General features: G+C 45.0%; 1 protein-coding gene across 2 annotated transcripts in view; it reads left to right on the top strand.

The window, feature by feature from the left end:
* The window catches only part of NLRC4 (NLR family CARD domain containing 4), a 233064-nt gene that overhangs the window by 86306 nt on the left and 119015 nt on the right, over window positions 1-27743 (top strand). For both annotated transcript variants that reach the window (XM_077486500.1, XM_077486501.1), the window contains 2 exons: window positions 14004-14096; window positions 22416-22586. In XM_077486500.1, coding sequence (XP_077342626.1) covers window positions 14004-14096; window positions 22416-22586 — 264 coding nt within the window. The remainder of the gene's footprint in view (window positions 1-14003; window positions 14097-22415; window positions 22587-27743) is intronic.

Raw genomic sequence — 27743 nt, forward strand, 5'->3', positions numbered from 1 at the left:
CAGCTGGGCTCATTAACTCTTCCCCTCTAGTTGTACAAGTCTGCATAAAGCCTGAATCTAGGGCACACATACAGTGGTGTGAAAAAGTGTTTGCCCCCTTCCTCATTTCCTGTTCCTTTGCATGTTTGTCACACTTAAGTGTTTCGGAACATCAAACCAATTTAAACAATAGTCAAGGACAACACAAGTAAACACAAAATGCAATTTGTAAATGAAGGTGTTTATTATTAAAGGTGAAAAAAAATCCAAACCATCATGGCCCTGTGTGAAAAAGTGATTGCCCCCCTTGTTAAAACATACTATAACTGTGGTTGTCCACACCTGAGTTCAATTTCTCTAGCCACACCCAGGCCTGATTATTGCCACACCTGTTCACAATCAAGGCATCACTTAAATAGGAGCTGCTTGACACAGTAAGGTCCACCAGAAGATCCTTAAAAGCTACACATCATGCCGAGACCCAAAGAAATTCAGGAACAATTGAGAAAGAAAGTAATTGAGATCTATCAGTCTGGAAAGGGTTATAAAGTCATTTCCAAAGCTTTGGGAATCCAGCGAACCACAGTGAGAGCCATTATCCACAAATGGCGAAGACATGGAACAGTGGTGAACCTTCCCAGGAGTGGCCGGCCGCCCAAAATTACCCCAAGAGCGCAGCGACGACTCATCCAAGAGGTCACAAAAGACCCCACAACAACGTCCAAGGAACTGCAGGCCTCACTTGCCTCAGTTAAGGTCAGCGTTCATGCCTCCACCATCAGGAAAAGACTGGGCAAAAATGGCCTGCATGGCAGAGTTCCAAGGAGAAAACCACTGCTGAGCAAAAAGAACATCAAAGCTCGTCTCAATTTCTCCACAACACATCTTGATGATCCCCAAGACTTTTGGGACAACATTCTGTGGACCGATGAGACAAAAGTGGAACTCTTTGGAAGTTGTGTGTCCAAGTATATCTGGCGTAGAAGGAACACTGCATTTCATAAAAAGAACATTATACCAACAGTAAAATATGGTGGTGGTAGTGTGATGGTCTGGGGCTGTTTTGCTGCTTCAGGACCTGGAAGACTTGCCGTGATAAAAGGAACTATGAATTCTGCTGTCTACCAAGAGATCCTGAAGGAGAATGTCCGACCATCTGTTCGTGTACTCAAGCTGAAACGAACTTGGGTTCTGCAGCAGGACAATGATCCTAAACACACCAGCAAGTCCACCACCGAATGGCTGAAGAAAAACAAAATGAAGACGTTGGAGTGGCCTAGCCAAAGTCCTGACCTGAATCCTATTGAGATGTTGTGGTATGACCTTAAAAAGGCCGTTCATGCTCGAAAACCCTCTAATGTAACTGAATTAGGACAATTCTGCAAAGATGAGTGGGCCAAAATTCCTCCAGGACGCTGTAAAAGCCTCATTGCACGTTATCGCAAACGCTTGGTTGCAGTTGTTGCTGCTAAGGGTGGCCCAACCAGTTATTAGGTTTAGGGGGCAATCACTTTTTCACACAGGGCCATGATGGTTTGGATTTTTTTTCACCTTTAATAATAAACACCTTCATTTACAAATTGCATTTTGTGTTTACTTGTGTTGTCCTTGACTATTGTTTAAATTGATTTGATGTTCCGAAACACTTAAGTGTGACAAACATGCAAAAGAACAGGAAATGAGGAAGGGGGCAAACACTTTTTCACACCACTGTATTTCCCATCCTGGATACAACCAGGTGACTTTACCTGCCTGCTGCCACATACCCCCCCCCCCTCTTGTTTCAACCTTGGGGTTGTAACACAAGCAGTCAGACACGCATGTATCCGAGACAAAGCATCCACATTCCCCATTTTAACACCAGGGCGATGCTTAACTGTAAAGTTAAATTCCTGTAGGGCCAGGAACCACCTATTTACCCTTCTATTGGTCTCCTTGTTTTGAGCCATCCACTTTAAAGGAGCGTGATCAGTCACCAGGTCAAAGTGCCTAACTAGCAGATAGTACCGAAGGGAATCTAGAGCCCACTTCACTGCTAAACATTCCTTCTCAATTGTGGCGTAATTTACCTCATGGGACTTCAACTTCCTGCTGAGGTAAATGACTGGGTGCTCTTCCCCGTTCCAGACCTGGGATAACACTGCCCCTAACCCAACGTCTGATGCATCAGTTTGTACAACGAAGTCCTTAGAGAAGTCTGGCGAGTACAACACTGGCTGGCTACATAAGGCTGTTTTTAAGGACTGAAATGCTTCTTCAGCCTCTGGGGACCATTTCACCATAACAGACTCTTTCCCTTTTGTCAGGTTGGTGAGGGGCACAGCCTGAGAAGCAAAATGGGGAATGAACCGTCGATAATAGCCAGCGATTCCCAGAAAGGCTCGTACCTGTTTCTTGCTGTTGGGACGTGGCCAACTCTGTATGGCCTCGACTTTATTGATTTGGGGTTTTATCACCCCCCTCCCAATAGTGTACCCAAGATATTTGGCCTCCTCCTGTCCAATGGTACACTTCTTTGGATTGGCCGTAAACCCAGCTTCCCGGATAGAGTCTAGGACTGCTTGTACTTTTGGCAAATGTGAGACCCAGTCTGTGCTATGGATAATCACATCATCCAGGTAAGCTGCAGCATATTTCTGATGGGGCCTCAGAATCTTATCCATTTTCCGCTGGAATGTTGCCGGTGCATTCTGTAACCCAAACGGCATTCTCTTATATTGGAATGCCCCATCTGGGGTTACAAACGCAGTTTTCTCCTTGGCCGACTCGGCCAGGGGAATTTGCCAATACCCTTTGGTGAGATCAAGAGTTGTCATATATCGGACTGTTCCCAGCCGGTCAATCAACTCATCTATACGCGGCATGGGGTAGGTGTCAAATTTTGTAACTTTATTCAATTGTCGAAAATCGTTACAAAACCGCCAGCTCCCATCAGGTTTGGGCACTAGTACGATAGGACTGGACCAGTCACTCTGGAACTCCTCTATCACACCCAATTCCAGCATTCTTTGAACCTCCCCACGTATTGCCTCCCGTCGGGCCTCTGGTATTCTATAAGGTTTTAGTTTTACCCTTTCTCCTGGCGGGGTGATAATGTCATGCTCTACGCCAGATGTTTGTCCCGGCAGCTCAGAGAAAATCTCTTTGTTACGAAGTACAAACTCTTTAACCTCCTGTTGTTGGGGTTTCGATAAGGTATCTGCTATTCCAACCTCAGGAACTAAGCAATCAGACTGGGCTTGTGACAAAGTCTCTGCGACTAGGGATTCCCTATCCCTCCAGGCTTTCAGCAGATTGACGTGATAGATCTGCTCCAGCTTTCGCCTTCCTGGCTGTCTAACCCTGTAGTTCACCTCACTAATTTTCTCTATTACTTCGTATGGACCTTGCCATTTGGCCAGAAATTTGCTTTCAACCGTAGGGACTAGCACCAAGACCCTATCCCCCGGGGAAAAAGTACGGGTCTTGGCCCCACGGTTGTACACTCTCTGCTGTGCTAACTGCGCTTGGGTCAAATGTTCCTTTACGATTGGCATTACCTGTGCAATTCTATCTTGCATCAGGGCGACATGCTCAATCACATTCCTGTGAGGAGAACTCTCATTTTCCCAAGTTTCCTTGGCAATATCCAGCAGCCCTCTTGGGTGTCTCCCATAGAGCAACTCGAAGGGTGAGAAACCCGTAGAGGATTGGGGTACCTCCCTAATGGCAAACATCAGATAGGGTATTAGACAGTCCCAATTCTTTCCATCTCTATCCACCACCTTCTTTAACATTTGTTTTAGGGTTTTGTTGAATCTTTCAACCAACCCATCTGTTTGGGGGTGATACACAGATGTACGCAATTGTGTCACTTTGTACAACTTGCATAGTTCTTTCATAACCCGGGACATAAAGGGTGTACCTTGGTCCGTAAGCAGTTCCTTACAAATATCCACGCGGCTAAAAACAAGAGATAGCTCTTTGGCTATGGTTTTGGCCGAGGTATTGCGAAGAGGAATTGCTTCTGGATAACGGGTGGCATAGTCCAATATAACCAAAATGTACTGATGCCCCCTAGCAGACTTCATTATCGGACCTACCAAATCCATTGCGATCCTCTCAAAGGGGACCTCAATGATAGGAAGAGGTACCAGCGGGTTACAGAAATGTGGCATAGGTGCCGACTTCTGACACACAGGGCAGGAGGAACAATAATTTTCTATTTCCTTCATGACCCCAGGCCAATAGAATCTCTGCAATATCCTCTCTCTGGTTTTCTCGGTCCCCAGATGACCTCCCAGAATGTGCCCATGGGCCAATTCTAACACCAACTTCCTGTAAGGTTTGGGCACTACAAGTTGCTCTATGGTTTCTTCTGCCCTTTGAGCCACTCGATACAGCAGGTCCCTTTCCATAGTGAAGTAAGGATAAGTGCAAGTCTTATCTGGGTTCACTAACTCGCCATCTATTTTCACCACATTTTCCCGTGCCTTTATTAGGGTGGGGTCTTTTAACTGTTCTGTGGCAAAATTTTCCCTGTGAACCTCAAGATCCGAAAACTCCACAGACGGCATGTTTTCATCTGAGGATGTTGGCTCCTCCCCAGTTTCTCGAGTTTCCCCCGCCAATACCGACAAGGGAAATTCAGGAGAGTCCTCACCACTCTCAGAGGAATTCTGGTCATCTTCCTGGTTTATAGGGGCACCAGTGGGGGGCTCAGGACAATCCCAGAGTTCCCAGAATTTTGGAAAATCCCTTCCCACAATAGCATCATGTGGTAAGTGAGACACTAACCCCACCTGATGAGAGAGGTTACCTTTGGGGGTCTCAAAAAACACTGAAGTTACAGGATACTCTCGGGTGTCCCCATGTACACAAATAACAGCCACCCTGTTCTTCCCAGAGACCTCTGTAGTAACTAATTCAGCTTTTATCAATGTTACCACGCTACCTGAATCCAGCAACACATCAACATTTCTACCATTAATACGCATTTTACATAAATGTTTCTCAGGTCCCCGAATGGCAGTGCATGCAACTGTCGCAAACAGCGACTGACGTCTCTCCCTTATAAAGTCACATTGCATAGGCTCATCCACAACTGGGCAATTGGCTGCAATATGTCCCTCTTGCCGGCAGCGGTAGCAAATAATCTTTTTCGCTGCCTCTTGCAGCCTGGGCTTCCCGGGCTGCTCCCGCCAGACCTTAGGTAGAACTCCCAACCTCTCACTCTCTCCACCCTCACCCCTTGGAGTCATCTTACCCGCCACTGGGGATGATCTGGTCTTAGTGTGGAAAGTCCTAGAGTCCCTGGAAGAGGTGGTCAGGTTCTCTGTAGCCAAGTACCTCTCAACCAGATCCACAAGTTTATCTGCATTTTCTGGGTCTCCATGGCTTACCCATTTTTGGATGGCAGTAGGAAGAGCCCTCAGGAAACGATCCATAACAACACGTTCAACAATGTTTGGTGCGGTCAAAATCTCTGGCTGCAGCCACTTCCTGCTCAGGTGAATGAGATCATACATTTGAGACCTGGGGGGTTTTCCAACCTGAAAAGTCCAATTATGCACACGCTGAGCCCGGACGGCCAGGGTGACACCCAGCCGTGACAATATTTCTGTTTTTAGCACCACATAGTCTTTTGCTTGGTCAGGCTCTAGGTCATAATAAGCTTTCTGCGATTCCCCAGTTAACAGAGGGGCCACCAGTCCAGCCCACTGCTCCTTAGGCCACTTTTCCCTTTCAGCAGTCCTTTCAAATGTGGTCAAAAACACCTCCGGATCATCCTCTCCAGTAATTTTTGTCAATAAACGGCTCACACCAAAGGATGCGGTATTAGTGTAACCACTTGCCTCATTGGTCTGCGGACGTTGCTGTATTAATGTCTCTATTTGCTGTCGAAAACTCTGCTCTTGCTTCTGCAACAGGTCTATGAAGCGGGCTTCAGATTGCTGCTGGGCTTGTTGCTGAGCTTCCATACTCTGCAGGTGAGCTTTCTGCTGAGCTTCCAGACTCTGCTGCAAAGTTGCATTTGTCTGCTGCTGGGCTTGTTGCTGGGCTGCAAGGCTCTTTTGTAAACCCGCATTTGTTTGCTGCTGATTTGCATTTGCTAGAGCCAGCTATCTCAGTATCTCCTCCATGCTGGCCTTTAAAAAAAAAAAACTGCCAAAATTCTCCACCAACTGTGAGGGGTTAGCTCGGCAGCGGGTGTGTGTGACCCCCTGGATGGGTTCACAACACAAAATCAGGCACAGCAGACAGCGTTGTAGGTGCAAAAAAACAAAAGATGCGGTTTATCTATGCTACATGCAGTGAAACATATAACAGCCAAACAAAAATAAAACATGAAAATAAATCCTGGTCAGCTTGACCTCTAATTACACACTTAGATTGCCTAACAACTGAGTGCAGCCTTGTGCTGCACCAGTCCCTGTCTCTGTTGTAGAGGTTTGCCACACAGGCGTTAACTCACCGCACAGAACAGGTTTCACACTCCCCAGTCTATACAACGCAAAACTGGTTCCAGGATGGAGCATCTCCCTAAGCATGCTGGGGTTTTTTGTAGAGGTCTTAATGAGCCCACTTACTTCAGCTGGGCTCATTAACTCTTCCCCTCTAGTTGTACAAGTCTGCATAAAGCCTGAATCTAGGGCACACATATTTCCCATCCTGGATACAACCAGGTGACTTTACCTGCCTGCTGCCACAGTATATATTCCCTTTCAGTGTCAGAGGCCTTGACCTCTGAATCTCCAATATCAGAGTTAAGCGCCTAATTTCTAGTCTCAGTGGTAAAAACTCCCCTCATGGTCGTCTTAAAGGCATCCCATTGATTGGCCATTGGTGTTTCCATCCCATTCGCCTTCCAATATTGTTCAATGCTCGTTTTGCATTTAATATAATAATGATGTATCCCGCTTGTAGCCAGTTTGTATTCATCCGCCACTGTCTCCTTCCCTGTGGAGCACTCAGATCCAGTGTAACCTCCAAAGGGGAGTGGTCTGATATAGCTCTAGGGAGATGTCTGACATCAGCTATATATGGAAATCCGTCTACTGACGATAGTACTAAATCTATTCTAGAAAGTGTCCTGTGGGTCTCAGAGTGACATGTATATTCTCTGTGTGACAGAACGTCCCTACACTCCGCTTGAGTGTTTCCGTCTTTATACCGCTTCCTAAGTCCTGGAACACGAGTCCAGTGGATCTGGCTATAGGAACCTCCAAGAACTAGACAACACCAATCTTGGAGTACATCAGGAATAATCTTTTATTTGAGATCTCCCACAAATATATACCGCAAGATGACTAAAACCTAACCTAATTAGCATGAGCTAATTATGTAATCATTGACCCAGACTAGTTGACTGAGAGATAAGACTTTTCAGGGTACGTCTCCTAGCTCACTGACTGACTATTCAATACACATTACCATATTACCATAAACATCAACACAGGGTTAATTAGCACAACAACATTGTGTGGAATATTCTTACAAGCCAGACTAGACTCATTTACACAACAGACAGGTGGTTGGAGTTCATGACATTAGCATCTAACAGTTGGTATCCCAACAGTGTGATTCAGTCTATTGCTAATATGGCATATACATATCCAGAGTCTGTGTGTCCTGGGGGGGCATGGACCTGAATCCAAGTAACACCTCAAGGGCCCCCAGGCATACAGCTCACAAAGAGCACCAAATGCCAGGGCCCATAATCACACAGCAAGAGGCTGGCATTCAGTCCCCTCCAACAGCCTCTATCCTGGCTAGGTCTGCCACATTCTGATTCCAAGATTTTTTTGTCTCCATACGTCTGTGAGAGCATAGCTCTCCAGCCAGGAGGATGAATTATGGTGAGAATCAGAAACATTGCCATGTCTATCCAGAGTCCCATCTGACACTGCATTAAAATCTCCTAGGAGTAGTATAGGTCCCTGTGCAATCAATACAGCTTCTTTGAAAATATTTTCTAGTATTGGGAAGGAGAAGGGGGGCAAAACATATACACACACCAACGTTAAAGATACATTGTACATTTGGCATACCAGTATAGCGTATCTACCATTAGGGTCAAGTTTAACTTGTATTATATGTGCTGCAGCTTTCTTGGTTACCATAAAGCTACCCCTCTAGAGTAGGTAGAGTACTCAGCATGAAGTACCCGCATGATGTTTGCCTTTTTTAGCGCCATAACTTTAGACCCCTGGAGATGCATTTCCTGTAGGAATATAATATGAGGTTTGTATATTTTTATAAAATCAAATATGAGAGATCTGGCTTTTTTCCCAAGTTTAGAAGCCACCTGAATTCAGACAGTGTGGAGATAACTTGCTATCTGTGGATCAACAGCCACTCTTTGCCCTGGGACAGTAACAGGAGGTTGTTGAGATAGTGGTACAAGGGTATCCCTTTTGTTCTGATGAGGGTCACCACGGCCAGACGAACTTTCGAAAAAAAACTTGGTGAGGTGTCAGCCCGAAAGGGAAGCAGGTGAACTGTAGATATTCTTGCCCGACTCTGAACCGGAGGTATTTGTGGAATTCTTTTGCCACAGGCACATGAAAATTGGCTAATCTCAATCAATTTGAAAGATGCCTATCGCCTGGCTGCAATGCTTGTTGGATGGTAGACAAAGTCTCCATTTTAAATCTTTCAGATATTATAAACTTTTTAGGTAAGTTAGGTCTATCAGGGGGTTCCATGAACCGTTTTTCTTCTGCACAAGGAAGAGAGGGGAGTATACCCCCTGAAACTCTTTGTTTTTCGGAACAGGCACTATGGCTCCCTGTACTATCAGTGAATCCACATAGGACAGTAACACCTGCTTCTTTTCTTCTGACCATGGAAACAGGGTAAAAATAAATCTGGGGGGAGGAGTACTGATGAAGGACCATGTGTGGCCTGTGGAGAATGTCTTGATTGTCCAGTAATATGAGATTGAGGCCACCCAGACGTGCCGGAAGAGAACCAGATGCGCTCCCGCCTTACTCACCAGGGTGGGCCCAATCTCAAAAATCTCAGGTCTGTAGGAGCGTGCTTCCCATGAATGCTCAGTACTGTGTCTTCTGTGCTAGGGCTTCTTCTGACCAGATGCCTATCCTGGGTTAGAAAACCCGACTTCCCAGCCGTGGCTCGGGCTATAGCGCTATTCAGCCTGTTACCAAACAACAAGGGCCCTTCAAAGGGAATCCTACACCAGGCCTGCTTAGATGCTGGCTCAGTGAGCCAAGGGCACAGCCATAAGGCCCCTTAGTCATGACTGAGCATAGCATAGTCCGGGCCAGCAGCCGAATAAGTTCAATCGAAGCCTCCCCCAAGAAGTCCATTGCCAGCTTCAATTCCTGAACTGCCAAGCCAGTTCTTCTGAGACGCCTCTGAGAACAGAGTCCACATTCTCTGCCCAGGCTTCCATAGCTTTGGACATTGCTGTGAGGGCCAAGGCGGGATTGTAAACCATACCAGCTAGCCCATTAATTCTTTTAAGATCTTGGTCTATTCTCCTTCTTCAAGCTCGTCCTTGAAGGATACAGCATCCTCTAAGGCAGTCTCATCAGTGCTGCGTCTATGGGTGGGGTGTTAAAACCAATATAATATTAATTACTATTATTATATCATCTATGTATTAATTTGTCTAGTCCCTATAGATTAGTTAGTCTATTAAAACTCTGAGCGCATGCTACTGTTAATATCACAATAATACAAAGTTAGCTATGAAACCAAACATATGGTTTAAGATTAATCAAGTCTCATTTATTTCCCAAGGAAATAAGAAAGCTAACATGTATTAAAAGGAGTTACAAGATTACATAGCACACAATCAAAAGACAATACAAATAATATACTTAGCATGTCCTCGTAGCTGAGCCTCGTGATGGAATGAGAGATCTGTGCCCACATGGGTTAGGCCTGAGCCATCGCCCAGAGTAGGTCTCAAGATGGCCGAATCATAAGCTTAGCAGAGACACAGCCTCATGACAGGCTCTTTTCAGAGAACAGAGGGAGACAGAGCTCCCTGTAACAATCCTTTTTTTTACAATCACACATCATCCAAATCGCATCTCACTGCCAGTCCCATTTGCTTTGGACCAATCAGTGTTCACATGACAGCCCTCCTTATATTACTGGCTGTCCTGCCATACTTAGCTTCTGGGGACAGTATTGCAGTCTATGCGCCCTGGGCCATCTTCATCATCAATCTATTTGAAGCTTCGTGCACACCAGGTGGGCTGCTGATAACTTCTTTTGCTATGCAGATTCTGTTTGGTGCCATATTCCTCTATACCTTTTAAAAGTGTGGGACTGCAAATGTCAATATGGCTGAGCTTGGTTGTACAAACAGATGTGTAGAAACTTTAGAAATATAACTTTAATTCATGTTTATTTCCAACAGCGGAGCATTTTCCAGATGTTTCACTTCGTCTGTCTTGAAGGGGTATAATCTGGAAGTTTTGTTTGACATAGAAGTCTTCTTATTTACCTTGCTCCACTCCTCATCAATGATATCCTTCAATTCAGAAAGGAGCGGAATTGGAATTGGAATGTTCCTTTCCCCAGTGTTTAACCACTTTGCTTACTGGGCACTTAAACCCCCCTCAGTCCCAGACCAATTTTCAGCTTTCAGCGCTGATGCACTTTGAATGACAATTGCGCGGGCATACAACACTGTACCCAAATGAAATTTTTTATCATTTTTTTCCCACAAATAGAGCTTTCTTTTGGTGGTATTTAGTTACAGCTCGGAGTTTTATTTTTTGCTAAACAAACAAAAAAAGATGCAAAAAAAAAAAAAAAAAAAAATCATGTTTTAATAGTTTGTTATAAAATTTTGCAAACGGGTCATTTTTCTCCTTCATTGAAGTGCGCTGATAAGGCGGCACTGATAGGCTGCATTGGTGGGCACTGATGGGCTGCATTGGTGGGCACTGATAGGCTGCATTGGTGGGCACTGATAGGCTGCACTGGTGGGCACTGATAGGCATAGTTAAGGCGGCACTAATAGGCACAGATAAGGCGGCACCGATGGGCACAGATAAGGCGGCACTGATGGGCAAAGATGGGCACAGATAAGATGGCACGGATGGGTGGCACGGATAAGTGGCACGGATGGGTGGCACTGATAGGTACCACAGATAGATGGGACTGATGGGCACTGATAGGTGGCACTGATAGGTGGCTCTGATAGGTGGCACTGCTGGGCACTGATGGGCGGCACTGCTGGGCACTGATGGGCGGCACTGCTGGGCACTGATGGGCGGCACTGGGGTGCAGCACCTTTGAGGCAGATTGGGTGGCACTGTGGGTGGCACTGTGGGTGGCACTGTGGGTGGCACTGTGGGGTGGCACTGTGGGTGGCACTGTGGGTGGCACTGTGGGTGGCACTGTGGGCACTATGGGCACAGACGGGGGGCACTTACTTTTACTTTTAGTTATTCTTCAGGATGGCACTGCGGGAGGCAGGTGGGCACTGGCAGGTGGCATGTGGTGCCTTGCATTGCTGGCCGTGATCGGGACTGATGTCCCGATCACGGCCGCCGGTGATCGGCTTTTTTTTTTTCTCCTCGCGCTGTCAGCGCGAGGAGGAATAATAGCCGATTACCGGCTCCGTTCTATCACATGATCAGCTGTCATTGGCTGACAGCTGATCACGTGATAAGGGGTCGGGATCGACCCCTTACACGGATCGGTGATCAGGCGAGTCTCACGGACTCGCCGATCACAGAGCGCGCCGCGCGCGCCCCTCAGGGGGCGCGCAGGCCGCTCGTAACCGGGACAACGTCAATAGACGTAGTCCCGGAAATCTAGGTCCGCGCTAATGCCGTCATTCGGCAATAGCGCGGTACCCAAGTGGTTAAAGAACTTCCTCTGCTTAGCCGGAGGGGTTGAGAGAGAAAGAGAGAGAGAGATAGAGACTCCATCTGTTGGTTTTTCATCTCTTTCTCCCCAACCGCCTGGGCATAACATGGATCAAACAGTGATTTGCCCTCCGGGACTCGTGTCCCACAACGCCAGCAGGCTCTGCAATCAGAGCGGTGGGTGTGGTGTCTGGAAGAGGAATGGAAAAATCTCCTCTGTTGATGGGTCCTAGACGGAGAGTCATGTCTGGACCTAGATGAGGAAAGTTTCTCATGTACCTAGCGCATGAGGGCTGGCCGCACGGAGGCGGTGACTTGTCCATGACACCCTGGCGACGATAAGTGATGATCCTGCAGCCTTGTAGGAACACACGCACGTCCTGGGAGAAGCAGAGTAAATAGCATGCGGCTTGCCATTTAAGAGCTATCTCTGCCCCCCCACCCAGCACCATAACCCCAGGCCGGGCTTACCTCAACCTGGGAACATGGGGGCGTGGAGGAGCTAGTTGCAAGGTGGCCACAGTGATCCCCAGTATGATAGGGGCTCACAGGGATTTAAATATCCCTGCCGTAATGACGTCACCACCATTTTAGAGCGCATGCATGGCCACCGGGTCCCCGGCCGTACCACGCATGCGTGAAACCAAGCCTCGGTTTCGTTCGAGGATCGTGCTTGAGCAGGAAGGTATTCCATTTAGTACTGCGATGAGTTTGTACAGGACCAGGTGGGGTTATTTAGTTATCTCTTTTTGAATTTCCAGGTGGGGTGTATATCCTTATTCTTCTTTTTACTCTATTTTTACTTTTTAGTCTGTTAAAGTGGTTATAAATAGACATGTGTGCTGATTAAAAATGTGTTTGCTTTCAGACAAATTTGAAAGGAAATGCCAATACATATAATTAAATAGTTATTAGTTATTATTTCAGATTTTGGAATTTTTGGATTTTCATTCTCTTGAATTTTCAGATTTTCATTCTCATTTTCGGATTTTCAAATTTCCAAATTTTGGAGTTTTCAAATTTCCTAATTTTGAATTTCCAAAATTTTGAATTTCCGTATTTTTTCAATTTCTGAAATTTCACATTTTCGAATTTCCAAATTCCAGATTTCCCAAATTTAGAATTTTCGAAAATCCCGAAATTTGAAATACGGAAACTGAAAAATTCAGAAATTTCAGAATTAACGAATTCTGAACTAAATGAATTCAGAACTAAATGAATTGCACATATAGTTTCATAGTTTCATAGTTTGTTAAGTTGAATAAAGACACCAGTCCATCCAGTTCAACCTGAGTGAATGTCTACAATTGTCCCTATCCCTGTACATTGCACACTCACATCAGTCCCTACCCTCAAGGAGCCCACAATCCAAGGTCCCCACTCATGTACTAGGGCCAATTTTGGACAGAAGCCAATTAACCTACCTGCATGTCTTTGGAGTGTGGGAGAAAACCGGAGTACCCGGAGGAAACCCACGCAGGCACAGGGAGAACATGCAAACTCCAGGCAGGTAGTGTCGTGGTTGGGATTTGAACCAGCGACCCTTCTTACTGCTAGGTGGGAGTGCTAACCACTATACCACTGTGCTAACCACTACACCACTGTGCACCACTGTGCACATATCTAGTTCTAGACTTTTTTTTATCTTAATGCATTCTATCCTGCATTCTATACATTATACAATTAGAATGGCCGCCTCAGCCCCTCTAATACTTACCTGAGCCCCATCTCGATCTAGTGATGTTGCTCGAGAACCTCATTTGTCCGGGACTCTCCCTTCTCATTGGCTGAGATGGCGGCGAGCGTCTTTGGATCCCGCTGCTGTCAATAGAGGTCAGTGAGCCAATGAGGAGAGAGATGAAGCAGGGCTGAGCCATAGCTGCGTGTCTGAATGGACACACAAAGTAGCGGCTCACCTCGGGTGCACCCATAGCAAGCTGCTTGCTGTGGGGGCACTCAGCAGGAGGGAGGGGCCAGAAGCGCCGGCAGGGGACCCGAGAAGAGGAGGATCTGGGCTGGTCTGTGTAAAACCATTACACATAGAGTAGCAGGTAAGTATAACATGTTTGTTATTTTTAAACAAAAACAAACAAGCCTTTAATATCACTTTAATAGTGTTTCAGTTGTTCCAAGTTTGAAATATAGCATATCAACTGCTGTAACTAATTCATGTCTTGAATTTTTTAGGGGATTTGCTACATGGCTTGTGCAATCTTGTGGAAATTGAAAAATTAGTCCTTCACAATATACGCTTAAATGAAAAAGATGCTGAAATTTTAGGTGAGTATGGCATAGCTAATAAAACTGGATATGATATACATTGAAAGATTTGTGTCACAAAAACACAGATAACACAAATATACTTTTTTTTTTCCATAAACAGAAGAATTTCAACCAAAATTCAGCAACATATTTTTTATCTAAGTAATACGTGTATTCTCAAGATTTATTGCCAGTATCCAATCAGTGAACTTCTTCACACACTGTATATTGTTAAAATAATTTCCCAAATATTTTATGGTGCAGTCCCCATGAAACCTACTTTGTATAATAATGTATTTTTAAATCATTAATGTTATAACATTATACAGATCTTTTGTATAAATATTGGATTTATACTTATGTTATCTTTTCAAATCATTTTTATTGAGTTTTACATAACACAAAATGTTTCATAACATAAAGATAATAGTCAGAAAAGGATGACTATGATTATATAGGTATTATAGTTTAACAATAAAATATCATTGTGTATATATTAATTGAACGTGTCGATTGAGAGTTTGGGCCAGGAGTTTCAACTGGTTGAAGGTGCTACCTGGCCCCCCAGCACCCCATTTGGGAACTAACTGTGCTATGGGATACAGGGCAACACTCCCTGTCTTTTGTGAAAGCATATCCTTACAAAACATTACAAATATGGCTACAATAGTTCTAGAATATTGGTAGCTCTTAAGATATAACTGGTGATATAACCTCTAATGCCTCTAATATAACGAGAGAAAATAAAACTAAAAAAGAAACATTAATAACGTACCATAATAATATATGAATGATCAAAAATTTATTGTAACATAGCTTTCAAGAATCATTTAGTCAATAACCGGATGACATGCTATCCAGGAATTCCAACAAAAATTACATTTAAATAGGTTTTGGGGTTTTATAGCAAAATATTTTTCATAAGTGTATTGTATCTATACTCTTGCTAAGTAAAGTCCCCCCTCAGTGCAGACCCCCCTTCATTAACCACTTAAGCCCTGGACCATTTTGCTGGCCAAAGACCAAAGCACTTTTTGCGGTTCGGCGCTGCGTCGCTTTAACTGACAATTGCACGGTCGTGCGGCGTGGCTCCCAAACAAAATTGACGTCCTTTTTTCCCACAAATAGAGCTTTCTTTTGGTGGTATTTGATCACCTCTGTTGTTTTAATTTTTTGCACTATAAACAAAAAAAGAGCGTCAATTTTGAAAAAAAGCTTTTTTTTACTTTTTCCTATAATAAATAGCCCCAAAAAACATTTTTTTCCTCAGTTTAGGCCGATACCTATTCTTCGACATATTTTTGGTAAAAAAAATTGCAATAAGCGTTTATTGATTGGTTTACACAAAAGTTATAGCGTCTACAAAAGAGGGGATAGATTTATGGCATTTGTATTAATAATTATTTTTTACTAGTAATGGCGGCGATCGACGATTTTTATCATGACTGTGATATTATGGTGGACACATTGGACAATTTTGATACATTTTTGGGACCACTGGCATTAATACAGCGATCAATGCTATAAAATTGCATTGATTACTGTAAAAATTTCACTGGCGGTGAAGGGGTTAACAACTAGGGGACGGAGAGGGGTTAAGTGTGTCCTGGGGAGTGATTCTAACGGGGGGGGGGGGGTGGGCTAGCAGTGACACGACACTGATCGCTGCTCCTGATGAAAGGGAGCAGACGATCAGTGTGCTGTCACTAGGCAGAACAGGGAGATGCTGTGTTTACATCGGCCTCTCCCCGTTCTTCAGCTCAATGACACGATCGCGGGCACCCAGCGAACATCGAGTCCGCGGGCACGGTCATGGAGCACGCGGTAGGCACACGCATGCACGACAGGAAATTCGAAGTAACGCACGGTTATGTTACTTTGCCCAACTGAGCCATTATGCCAACGTATAAGTACAGGAGTCAGTCGACAAGCAGTTAAGTATAGACTCCCCTCCCTCAGTACAGACCCCACTCCCTCAGTATAGATCCCCCTCCTTCATACAGACACCCCTCCCTCAGTACAGACCCCCCTGCAATAAGTACAGACCCTCCACTAAGTACAGATCCCACTCCCTCAGTATAGATCTGTCTCCCTCAGGACAGACCCCCCAATAAGTACTCCCCCAATATGTATAGGCCCCCCAATAAGTACAGACCCCCCTCAGTATAGACCCCCCAGTACAGACCGCCTGCTAAGTACAGACCCCCCTTACTCTCAGTATAGATCCCCCTCCCTCATTACAGACCCCCATCTCCACTTGTTCTAGACAGAGCTAACATATTGAGAAGTAGCACAGAAGGTAATTGTCAGCAGTAAAAATAGTCTCGGCTCGGCTGTGTTGGGGGGTGATCTCAGATCCCTTTTGCTCGAGTAGGGGGGCGGTCTCAGCGCAGCTCGGCTGTGCCAGGGTGGGGGGTGGTCTCAGCTCCCCTCGGCTTGGGAGGGTTCGGCTGTGCCCGGGTGGGGGGTGGTCTCAGCTCTCCTCGGCTTGGGCAGGCTCGGCTGCGCTTGGGTGGAGGGGCGGTTTTAGCTCCCCTCAGCTGCAGGCAGATGGCAGATGGAGCTGGAGGCAGAGCGAGCGCCAGTGCTATAGGGGGGTTTGCTCGCTCTGCCAATTTCATTCCGGGACACTGTATTGTCCATGAATGAAGGTGCCCGGGACAGACCTGCTAATTGTGGGAATGTCCCGGGCAATCTGGGACACGTGGGCACCCTACTCTCTATTGCTGTCCTGTGACATGTCATGTCCCCTCTGCTCACTTGGATATCTGTGCTCTGACGAGCCTTCTGTGGGCTCGGAACAGGAGATGCACCCGGCGTCCTGGGGATGATGCCTGATATTGCTGTATGTCCTTGGAGGATGGACAGCATCCTCGGCCACGCCGCTATTCACAGGCCGCAGTGCCATTTTGAGGCCTACGAGTGCTGGCTGTGTCAAAGAAATCAGTCAGTTTTTCTCTTATTCATTTTGGTGGCCAGTGATAGCAGGGTAGATGGGCGATGGATATCACCTCAGAGTGCTGTCTGGCATCGATTCTAGTTTCTGGATTGTGCTGGATCTACTCTGAGCTTTCTCCTCAAGCTGCCAGCCACACCCCCTATACTTATGCTATCATATACATATAAATCAGTACTAGGAACTCATGTGTACTGAAGCTGGTACCTGCCCAGTTCAGAGGCCTCTCTTCTTTCCACTGTATAGCTGAAGTGCTGGCAGGAGGGCCAGAGGGAGATGCAGCCGGCACCACAGAGCTGCCGATCAATGTGCAGGTGAGTGGCCATGGGGTCAACAGGAAACTGAAAGTACACTGTTGTGTGTGTTGGTGGGGGGAGGGGGTACAGAGATGTGCTGTGGGGTTGGAAGTGCAGAGATGTGTAAGTGGTGAGGGGTGTGGGGGGGTGCAAAGATGGCTTGCTGCAGTGTACCGTGGTGTGCTGGAGGGATACAGAAGATGCTGGGAAGTGCAGAGGTGCGTGTGAAAGGGGGGGGGGGTACGGAGGTACAGAAATGTGTGGCAGAGTTCATAGATGTGCTGGGGGGTGTTGAGGTGTGCTGGGGAATAAATATAATGCTGGGAGGTGCAGAGCTGTGTATGGGGAGTAGAGGCGGGGGGGGGGGGGGGGGTTGTGGGCGTGCTGGGGTTACAAAGGCTTGCTAGGCATATGGAGGCTTACTGGGTGATGAATAGGCTTCTAGAAGGTGCTGAAGGGGTACAGAGGTGTTCTGGGGTACAGGGATTATTTGGGAGGTTAAGAGATCTGGGGGGGGTTAGGAGATGTGCTGAGGGGTATGGAGGCATACCAGGTTGTGTAGAAATGTGTAAAGGGGTATGGCATTAGCTGTCTAAACACATAGAAAAAAAAAGTGCCCCTGAAATTTTTTGGGGAAAGGTTGGCAGCTATGCAGAAAGGTGCTTCAGAAAATGTAAAAGGTTCCTGCAATGGAGGTAAATGGCTCTGGATTAGAGGGAAGGGGCCCAGGAGGGCCTCGGGACCAGTGGCAAGGGCCCCCGGATGGGGTCAGGGGGGCCCTTCATGGTTTCTTGCACAGGGACCCTGAAGGTTTTAGTTACACCTCTGAAGAGGTCAGTATATTTCGGTGAGCCTCTAATTTGCTTCAAAATAACACTGAGCATGTGGTGGAATATTTGCAGGGAGTGGAGAAGGATTGTGCACTTTGGATTTTTTGATATGATGGACTTTTATATTTAAGAATTTTAGCACTTGATCACAGGAATTTCTTTCGTGAATGTGATTATAGATATAAGCTAGCACTGATATATACAGTATGCATATGGTAATTATGAGCACTGGGATGTGTATTTTATTAGCAGCTGGCTAAATATAGTTATGGGGAGTGTGTCTGGGAGGTATTCACAGTGCAGTTTTAGTTGTAATTTATTTACTTATGTTAGATTCGAGTGGAACTTAAAGTGGTTGTATACTCGAATTTTTAACTTTTACCTACAGGAAAGCCTATAATAAGGCTTACCTGTAGGTAAAAAAAATATCTCCTAAACCTGTACGGTTTAGGAGATATTCCCCTCGGTATGTGCCACTGACTGCAGCGGCACATACGCACAAGGGGATTCTCAGCCTGAAAATCCGGCAGTGGCCGGCCGGCCGGAATGAAATCTCCCACGCGCATGCGCGGGAGTGACGATATCGCGGCTCCGGCCACTCACAGCGCCGGAGCCGCGATACCCGGAAGAAACGCAGAGGGAGCATGTCAGCTCCCTCGGCGTGGATCGGGCCAGATGTCGGGGCCTCGTTCTAAGGTAAGTATTTCATAATGAGCTAGTATGCGGTGCATACTAGCTCATTATGCCTTTTGCTTTGCAGGTTTAAAAAAAATAAATAATAATTTGCGGGTTTACTACCGCTTTAACTGTATCTGAGCACCACAAACTGAAAATGCGCTTTAATTTATTTTTAATATTTAAAGCAAACTCACCCATCCATCCATGTTTCCATGATTTATATTGTTGAGCAATCACTTTAAAAATATACCCCCTAGAATTTCTATCCACAGCTATCTTGACTAAGGGCAGATAATTCATGTAGCATTTACTTCCTAGAATCCCTCCGCTCTTAGCTAAGGCATGCAGGCAGAATGATGTGCTTAGCTGAGAAAGCTCCTACGGTTTTAAGAAAAAATGCCCTTGAAGACTCCTGAGATGTAAAACATTGTTTTGGCCTTGGCCAGAAACCAGGAAGCAACTGAAAAAAGTTAAAAAGAAGTAGAATATACCTTCCTACCTATTCACTAATGTTAGCAGCATAAGGATTAACAATAGCTTAATGTTGATTGAGAGAGTTTAGTCCCGCTTTCAATTAAGAATGTGACTTATACTGTATTGTTGCATAGTTTTTAACTTTTTTAATTAAACTGCAAATATTGGTTTACTTTCACCAAGACTACAAGTTTCAATTTGTTTGCTTTCCTTGAGCCCAAAAGGATTTGCTTCCTAATGTAGTGTATTGTAGTCTGGTAATTTTGGATCCTGGAGGTAGCATTGCAATGCAACTGAACCACTATACACCGTATTTATCGGCATATAACATGCACTTTTTGTCCCTGAAAATAGGGGGCAAATCATGGGTGCATGTTATACGCCAATAGCGTACCTCGGAGGGGAAGGAGGGGGGCGAAAAATGCCGGAATTCACCAAGCCGTCATCTCCTCTCTATTCGGCTCTAATTAAGCTCTCATTCGGCTCTCACGTCACACACGCAGTCCTGCCTCTGGCACTGGCATTGGACCAGTGTTCTATCTATCACAGAAGCTGGTCCAATGCCGATGGCAGAGACAGGACAGTGTATGTGACTGCTGACTGAGAGCCGAGTAAACAGGAGATGACAGCTCGTGATTTCCTGTATTGAGAGATGGTGAGGCTCTTAAACACCCTTCCTGCCCAGACCAATTTTCAGCTTTCGGTGCTCTCACACTTTGAATGACAATTACTCAGTCATGCAACACTGTACCCAAATTAATTTTTTGTCCTTTCTTTCCCACAAATAGAGCTTTCTTTTGGTGGTATTTGATCACCTCTGGGGTTTTTATTTTTTCTATAAATGAAAAAAGACCGAAAATTTTGAAAAAAAACGCATATTTCTTTGTTTCTGTGACAAAATTATGCAAATTATAAATTTTTCTTCATAAATTGTGCCCACAATTTATACTGCTACATGTCTTTGGTAAAAATAACCCAAATTAGTGGATATTATTTGGTCTTTGTGAAAGTTAGAGAGTCTACAAGCTGTGGTGCGAATCATACAAAAATGATCACATCTGATGTACTGGTGGTCTATCTCATTTCTTGCGACCCGAACAAGTCAGGAAAGTACAAATACCCCCCAAATAACCCCTTTTTGGAAAGTAGACATTCCAAGGTATTTAGTAAGAGGCATGGGGAGCTTTTGATGTTGTCATTTTTTTCCACAATTCTTTGCAAAATTAAGATTTTTTTTTTATTTATTTTTTTTCACAAAATTGTCATTGTAATTTTTCTAACGTGGCATGTGTATACCACAAATGACACCCCCAAAACAATTCTACTACTCCTCCTGAGTATTACAATACCGCATGTGTGGGAGTTTTTCACAGCCTGGCCACATAGAGAGACCCAACATGCAGGGAGTGCCATCATGTGTTCTAGGAGCATAAATTACACATCTAACTTGTTGACTAACTATTACACTTTTGAAGGCCCTGGAGCACCAGGACAATGACACGTGGCACTGATGACAGATGGCACTTATACGTGCCACTGATGACAGATGGCACTTATACGTGGCACTGATGAAACGTGGCACTAATACGTGGCACTGATGACAGATGGCACTAATACGTAACACTGATGACAGATGGCACTAATACGTGGCACTAATACGTGGCACCGATGACAGATGGCACTAATACGTGGCACCGATGATGCGTGACACTGATGACAGATGGCACTGATAAGTGGCATTGATTAAACGTGACACTGACAACAAATGGAACGTGACACTGACAGGTGGCACTGATGACAAATGGCACTGATACATGGCACTGATGACAGATGGCACTGATACGTGGCACTGATGACAGATGGCACTGATACGTGGCACTGATGACAGATGGCACTAATATGTGGCACTGATGACAGATGGCACTATGTGGCACTGATGACACGTGGCACTATGTGGCACTGATGACACGTGGCACTGATGACAGATGCACTGATGACAGATGGCACTGATACGTGGCACTGATGACAGATGGCACTGGGGACAAATGGCACTGACAACAGGTGGCACTGGGGACAGATAGCACTAACAGGTGGCACTGGGGGCAGGTAACACTGGGGAGCATGGCACTGGGGAGGATGGCACTGGAGAGGATGGCACTTTTTTTAACTTTTTTTTTTTTCCCACTTACGGCCGCTGCAGCCGTTCATCTCTCCCCTCTCACACGCTGTCTAGTGAGGAGAGAGAGCGGCGCTGAAAGATGATCTCATATGTTTACATATGAGATCATCTCTCATTGGATAGGCCGATTGCACTGTAAACGGCCGCTGTGATTGGCCGTTTACAGCGATCTGTGTTTGCCTGTCTCCGGGGGACACGGCAAACACAAAACTTCCCCGATGCGCGCCCGCGGCGGCACGCATTGAGGAAGTAAACACGAGGACGTCCAGGCACGGCCTCCCGGATGAAAGCGCCCACTCTATGGCCGTCATTCGGCTATAGGGCGGGTGGGAAGCGGTTAATCAGGCAGCTGTATTGATGGGGGAGATGGGTCCAAATCAGGCTGCAGATGGGCACAGATCAGGCTGCAGATGGGCACAGATCAGGCTGCAGATGGGCACAGATCAGGCTGCAGATGGGCACAGATCAGGCTGCAGAAGGGCACAGATCAGGCTGCACTAAAGCTTCAGATGGGCACAGATCAGGCTGCACTAAAGCTTCAGATGGGCACAGATCAGGCTTCATTGAGGCTGCAGATGGACACTAATCAGGCTACACTGGTGCTCACTGACCATTATTTTGCTTCAAATTGGTTTATTTAAAAATAAATAAAAAATTCCTGAATCTTCCCTCTTAAATTGGGATACATGTTATACGCCTGTGCGTGTTATATGCCGATAAATACAGTAATTGTTTTCCATGAATTAAATATATTATTATTATTATATGGGATTTATATAGAGCCAACAGTTTGCACATCACTTTACAACATGAGAGCAGACAGTACAGTTACAATATAATATATTTGTATTTTATTTTTAATGTATTAAATAGGATGTTTTGCACATAATATTAATGTCATACATTTCCCTAATCTATCTTTAGCCAGTAGCATACAGTGTTTACGTGAACTAAGAATTCTTCAGCTGTCAGATGTTCCCAATATTTTCAATGGACTTGAGCACATAATAGATTCATTTTCAAACAACTGCAACCAACTAAAAGAGCTTCATCTAAATAACTGCTGTTTGACTGCAAAGGCTGTGAGATCTCTGAGTAAGTACTGGAGCTGTTTCATAGTACATTCTTTTGCTGATAGATCATATGCTATAGTGACAAACCATGGCACCTATTAACAGATGCAAAAACCACACGGACCATAACACAGCTGATAATTTGTAGAAAGATGATAAATTGAGCACATAAACCTCCATCTAATTGTATACTTATGTTTAAAATATGGGGCACAAAGTATTCATTTTGCCATTCACCAAACATTTAATTAGAATAAATCTTTCATTGAATATTAACACACACCCACTATAAACAATTACCTGCAGTGAATTTTTGGTGAATTCCAAATTCACTGCTTAATAAATCTGCTCAATTCAAATGGGCATAAGTCGGTACAATATACCCTTATGAAAGGTACAATATACCTTTATGAAAGGTGCCAACTGGCAGTCAATTTTCTCTTTACAATGTAGCCAGGTCCCAAACCTTTTCATTTTTTTTCAGCAAAGCACTGGAACTAAAAAACTTGATTTTTTAACAGCCCATATGCATGCCTAACCCAAGATAAATGACAAGACCCCAGATTGCCTACACAATTTGTAATTATAAAAATGCAGTATAAATGAATATTTGGTCAATCTTACCCCTCTGGAATATCCAAAATTGTCCGACTGTTTGCCAACATTTTCACTATAGTTGAAACACACTGTAGCCAATTGGGAAGTAGCAATTGTGGCGGATTAAAAAGAAAAAAAACATCCGATAAAGAACTTTAATAAAAATATGGTCCCAATATAATAAAGTGCTCTTGTGCTCCACTCTTTCTATAAGTGCTGAAGTTCTCCAAGTAAACTCATTCCCTGCAGGCCTGGACTGGGACAAAAAATAGGCCCGGGCATTTTAGATTGAGCAGCCAACTTTTCCAGAGGGACTGGGTGGGGGGGGGGGGGGGTTTGGTCATCGGTAGACATTTGCAGGGGTGGCTGGTATCGGTCCTCCAGCTGTAATGTGCAGGGACACTGTGATATAAAGGAGACTGCACTGTAAAGGGGCACTGCAATGATTATGGTGCAGTCCCCTTTATATTACGATGTTCCAATCCTATTGTGATTATACAATGCTTGTACTGTTTGTCTCCAATTGTGCCCACACTGCCCAGTGACATTGACCGGCTTTCTCTCCAGTGGTGCTGGACAGCATGGCACTCTCTCTGGTGGTGCTAGACAGCATGGCTCTCTCTGGTGGTTCAGGTAGAGCGTGGCTCTCTCTCTGGTGGTGTGGGTGCAGCCTGGCTCTCTCTGGTGGTGTGGGTGCAGCGTGGCTCTCTCTGGTGATGTGGGTACAGTGTGGCTCTCTCTGGGGGTGTGGGTACAGAGTGTCTCTCTCCGGTGGTGTGGGTGGCTCTCTCTGGTGGTGCGGGTACATCGTGGCTCTCTCTGGTGGTGCGGCTACAGCATGGATCTCTCTGGTGGTGCGGGTACAGTGTGGATCTCTCTGGTGGTGCAGGTACAGCATGGATCTCTCTCTGGTGGTGCGGGTACAGCATGGCTCTCTCTGGTGGTGTGGGTACAGCGGAGCTCTCTCCGTTCGTGCGGGTACAGCGTGGCTCTCTCTGGTGGTGCAGGTACAGCGTGTCTCTCTCTCTCTGGTGGTGCAGGTACAGTGTGGCACTCTCTGGTGGTGCGGGTATAGCGTGTCTCTCTCTCTGGTGGTGCAGGTACAGCGTGGCTCTCTCTCTGGTGGTGCGGAAACAGCATGGCTCTCTCTCTGGTGGTGTGGTTACAGCATGGCTCTCTCCCTGGTGGTGCGGGTACAGCGTGGCTCTTTCTCTGGTGGTGCGGGTACAGGTTGGCTCTCTCTGGAGGTGGGGTACAGCATGGTGGTGGCGCTCTCTCTCTGGTGGTGTGGATACAGCATGGCTCTCTCTCTGGCTTCCCCCGGCACAGTCTTCTCTTTTTCCTTTAGTAGTTCACTTAGCTTCTTCCTGGGTTCCAGGCTCTCACTCTTTCCCCCAGCAGAATGCATGCTGGGGGCTGAAGTATGCTGCCTGTGGATAACAATGAGGCTTACAATCCTCCAGTACTACATGTCCCATGATGCATGGCTTGCCTCTTCTGATTGGCCCTCCACTGTGGCCAATGGGTACAGAAACAAATCAGCAACAAGCTGAGCAGCCAAATAAGATTAGAGCTGTGCTCTGCTTGCAGGGGAAGGGGGGGCTAGCAGGGGAGATATGCTGACATCCCGCAGCTTGCCTCCCCCTTGTCACAGCATGGCCACTCTGCATCTCCGTCCTTTCTCCATTCCTGGCATCCTGATTGCCAGGTGCCTGTTGGCGGGGGCGCATGTGTGAAGTGGTGGCCTGGGTTGCCATGGATATGCTTAGTAGACGGAGAATGCTTCTCCCACCACCTGCGGCCAGTCCTGCATGTCCCTGCATGCACCGCAGAACATCAGCGGCCGGCCCTACATGTCGGAACCCACAGCCGTGGCCCTGCATGTCACAGCCAGACATGGCCAACACCCGGTCTGCTCTATGGCCAGTCTGGGCCTGATTCCCTGATGTGACAAACACCCCTCATGTATCCCTACTCAGCAAAAATAATGGGCCCCCAGCTTTTCAGTCTGGAGGTCAGATAAGCTTTGATCTGATAGGGAATGGTGGGTTACAAGTGTCCAGTAAAGATCTCCCCAGCATGGTTCTCAGAAAAAATCTGGGATGCTCATCAGGCTCAAAATTAAAAAAAGGGGACCAATAGTGAAGTACTGTATTACTAGTATTTAATGCGACATAATACAATTATACTTACAGGACAAACAGGTAAAAGCAGGCTTGTACAAAATGAATGGAATTTTCCGGGAATGCCATAGCCAGCATGCGTTCCACGGCTGCCAGAAGTTACGTCGTTAAGACTCAGAACCGGAAACTGCCCTCCCACAATGCATCATAGGACCTAATAATTTCTGTTTAACGAAGACCTGGAATTTATACCCGAGGAAAGCGGCCTTCCTCCCGGGAGCTAATAAGATTTAAGTGGTGACCATTTTAGGTACCATACCATAGATACCCATTCAGCACTGAAAATTACGTACGTCTCAACAGTGTCAATTCCACCAGCTAACTTTTAAAACTTAAAAACAATGTTTATTACAATATTATGACAATATCAAGTTCTACCTAATATACTCTACAAAACAGTATAAATTGATTAATTGCAAACCTGTAAAAAGCTATGTAAAAATATGAATAAAATAATAACTTTAAAATGAAAATAAATATAAAATAAAAAAATAACATTTAAATAAAAGTACAAAAATATAAAAATATGAAATAAAATGAAAATGAAAATATAATAAAAAAAAAAAAAATTACAATTACAATGAAAATGACAAATAAAGATAAACATGTTTCACCAATTTGAAAGAAAACAATTCAAGTCAAATTCAATATTCAATCCTCAAAGGGCTCATAGTTCCCAAACAAGCAATAACTTCTCCGCAGGAGGTGGAAACCTTGCAAGTAGATCTGAACAAATTAATGGGGTGGGCTACTACATGGCAAATGAGGTTTAATGTGGAAAATGTAAAATAATGCATTTGTGTAGCAAAAATATGAATGCAACCTACTCACTGGTGGGAGAACCACTGAGGGAATCAAGGATGGAAAAGGACCTTGGGGTCCTAGTAGATGATAGGCTCAGCATCAAGCTGCTGCCAACAAAGAAAACAGAATATTGGCATGCATTAAAAAGGGGATTAACTCAAGAGATAAAGCGGTAATTCTCCCACTCTACAAGACTCTGGTCTGGCCGCACCTGGAGTACGCTTTCCAGTTCTGGGCACCACTCCTCAGGAAGGATGTGCTGGAAATGGAGCGATTACAGAGAAGGGCAACAAAACGAATAAAGGGACTGGAGGATATTCATTATGAAGAAAGGTTATGAGCACTGAACTTATTTTCACTGGAGAAGTGATGCTTGAGAGGGGATATGATTTAAATTTACAAATACCACACAATACCCCACAATAGGGATAAAACTTTTCCACAGAAGGGAGTTTAATAATATGCTTGGCCACTCATTAGAACTAGAAGAAAAGAGGTTTAACCTTAAACTGCATAAAGGGTTCTTTACTGTAAGAGCGGAAAGGATGTGGGATTCCCATCCACAGGCAATAGTTTCAAGAAACTATTAGACAAGCACCTGAACGACCACAACATACAGGGATATACAATGTAATACTGACATAAAATCACACAGATAGGTTGGACTTGTGTCTTTTTTCAACCTCATCTACTATAATGGATCCACTGTGTTTCCTTCTGGGAAATGACCCTTTTTTAAATTGCCTCCTCTCCAGTGGGCCTCAACTTTATCTATCCCACAAAAGGTTAAACCACTTGGATCTTTCCTATGGTAGAGACTAAAGTGGTTGGATGGCTGTGATGTTTGTAACCTTTTTTTAATATTGTTCACATGTTCTCTAGCCTAACCCAAGCTTTCTTGTGGTTCTGCTCACATATTGGAGCCCACAAGGGCAGGCTAAGAGGTAAGTAACATGCATGGTTCCACATGTAATAAACTTTTTAATTTTGAAGTACTCCCCACGTGAGTGAGATTCAAAATATGTGTTTTTTATCTTTCTGTGTGTGGAGGTTCTACACATCATACACTTTCCACAACTAAAAAACTCACTTGATTTAATAATGTACAGGTCCTTTTAGACGGATCAGCTAGATCTTTGGAATTATAACTGTTTTCATGAAACCTTTCTAATAGGATGTCTGAATGTGCATCATAATGTGCAACATAATAGTGTGGGTCTCACTTTTATCAGCATCCCATGCTAACATACGTTCAATATGTTCGATCTTGTCCACTTCGTAGGCCCAATCCGCTAGAGAGGTTGGCCACTGGTTGACACCAAGATCTAGCAATAACTGAACATGCAGCAGTCAGCCAATAGCCAATTAAGCTCTTCTTGATTTGTTTGTATGACCCAAAAGTTATTCACATTAAGCTATATGTTACAATGCTAAAACATTTAATGTGAACAGCTTAATGTAAAAAGAGCTTAATGTACCATAATGTGCCTAAACCTCAATCAATTGTCTGGGGGTATAAGCATAAGTTCTCAACTATCCAACCCTATCCAAGACTTTCATGGGTTTTAGTCTCCTACAAGGCAAACTGGGGACAT

Source organism: Lithobates pipiens, unplaced genomic scaffold (assembly GCF_037356315.1).
Source record: "Lithobates pipiens isolate NorthernLeopardFrog02 unplaced genomic scaffold, aLitPip1_a1.2 Scaffold_18, whole genome shotgun sequence".
Classification (NCBI taxonomy): Eukaryota; Metazoa; Chordata; class Amphibia; order Anura; family Ranidae; genus Lithobates; species Lithobates pipiens.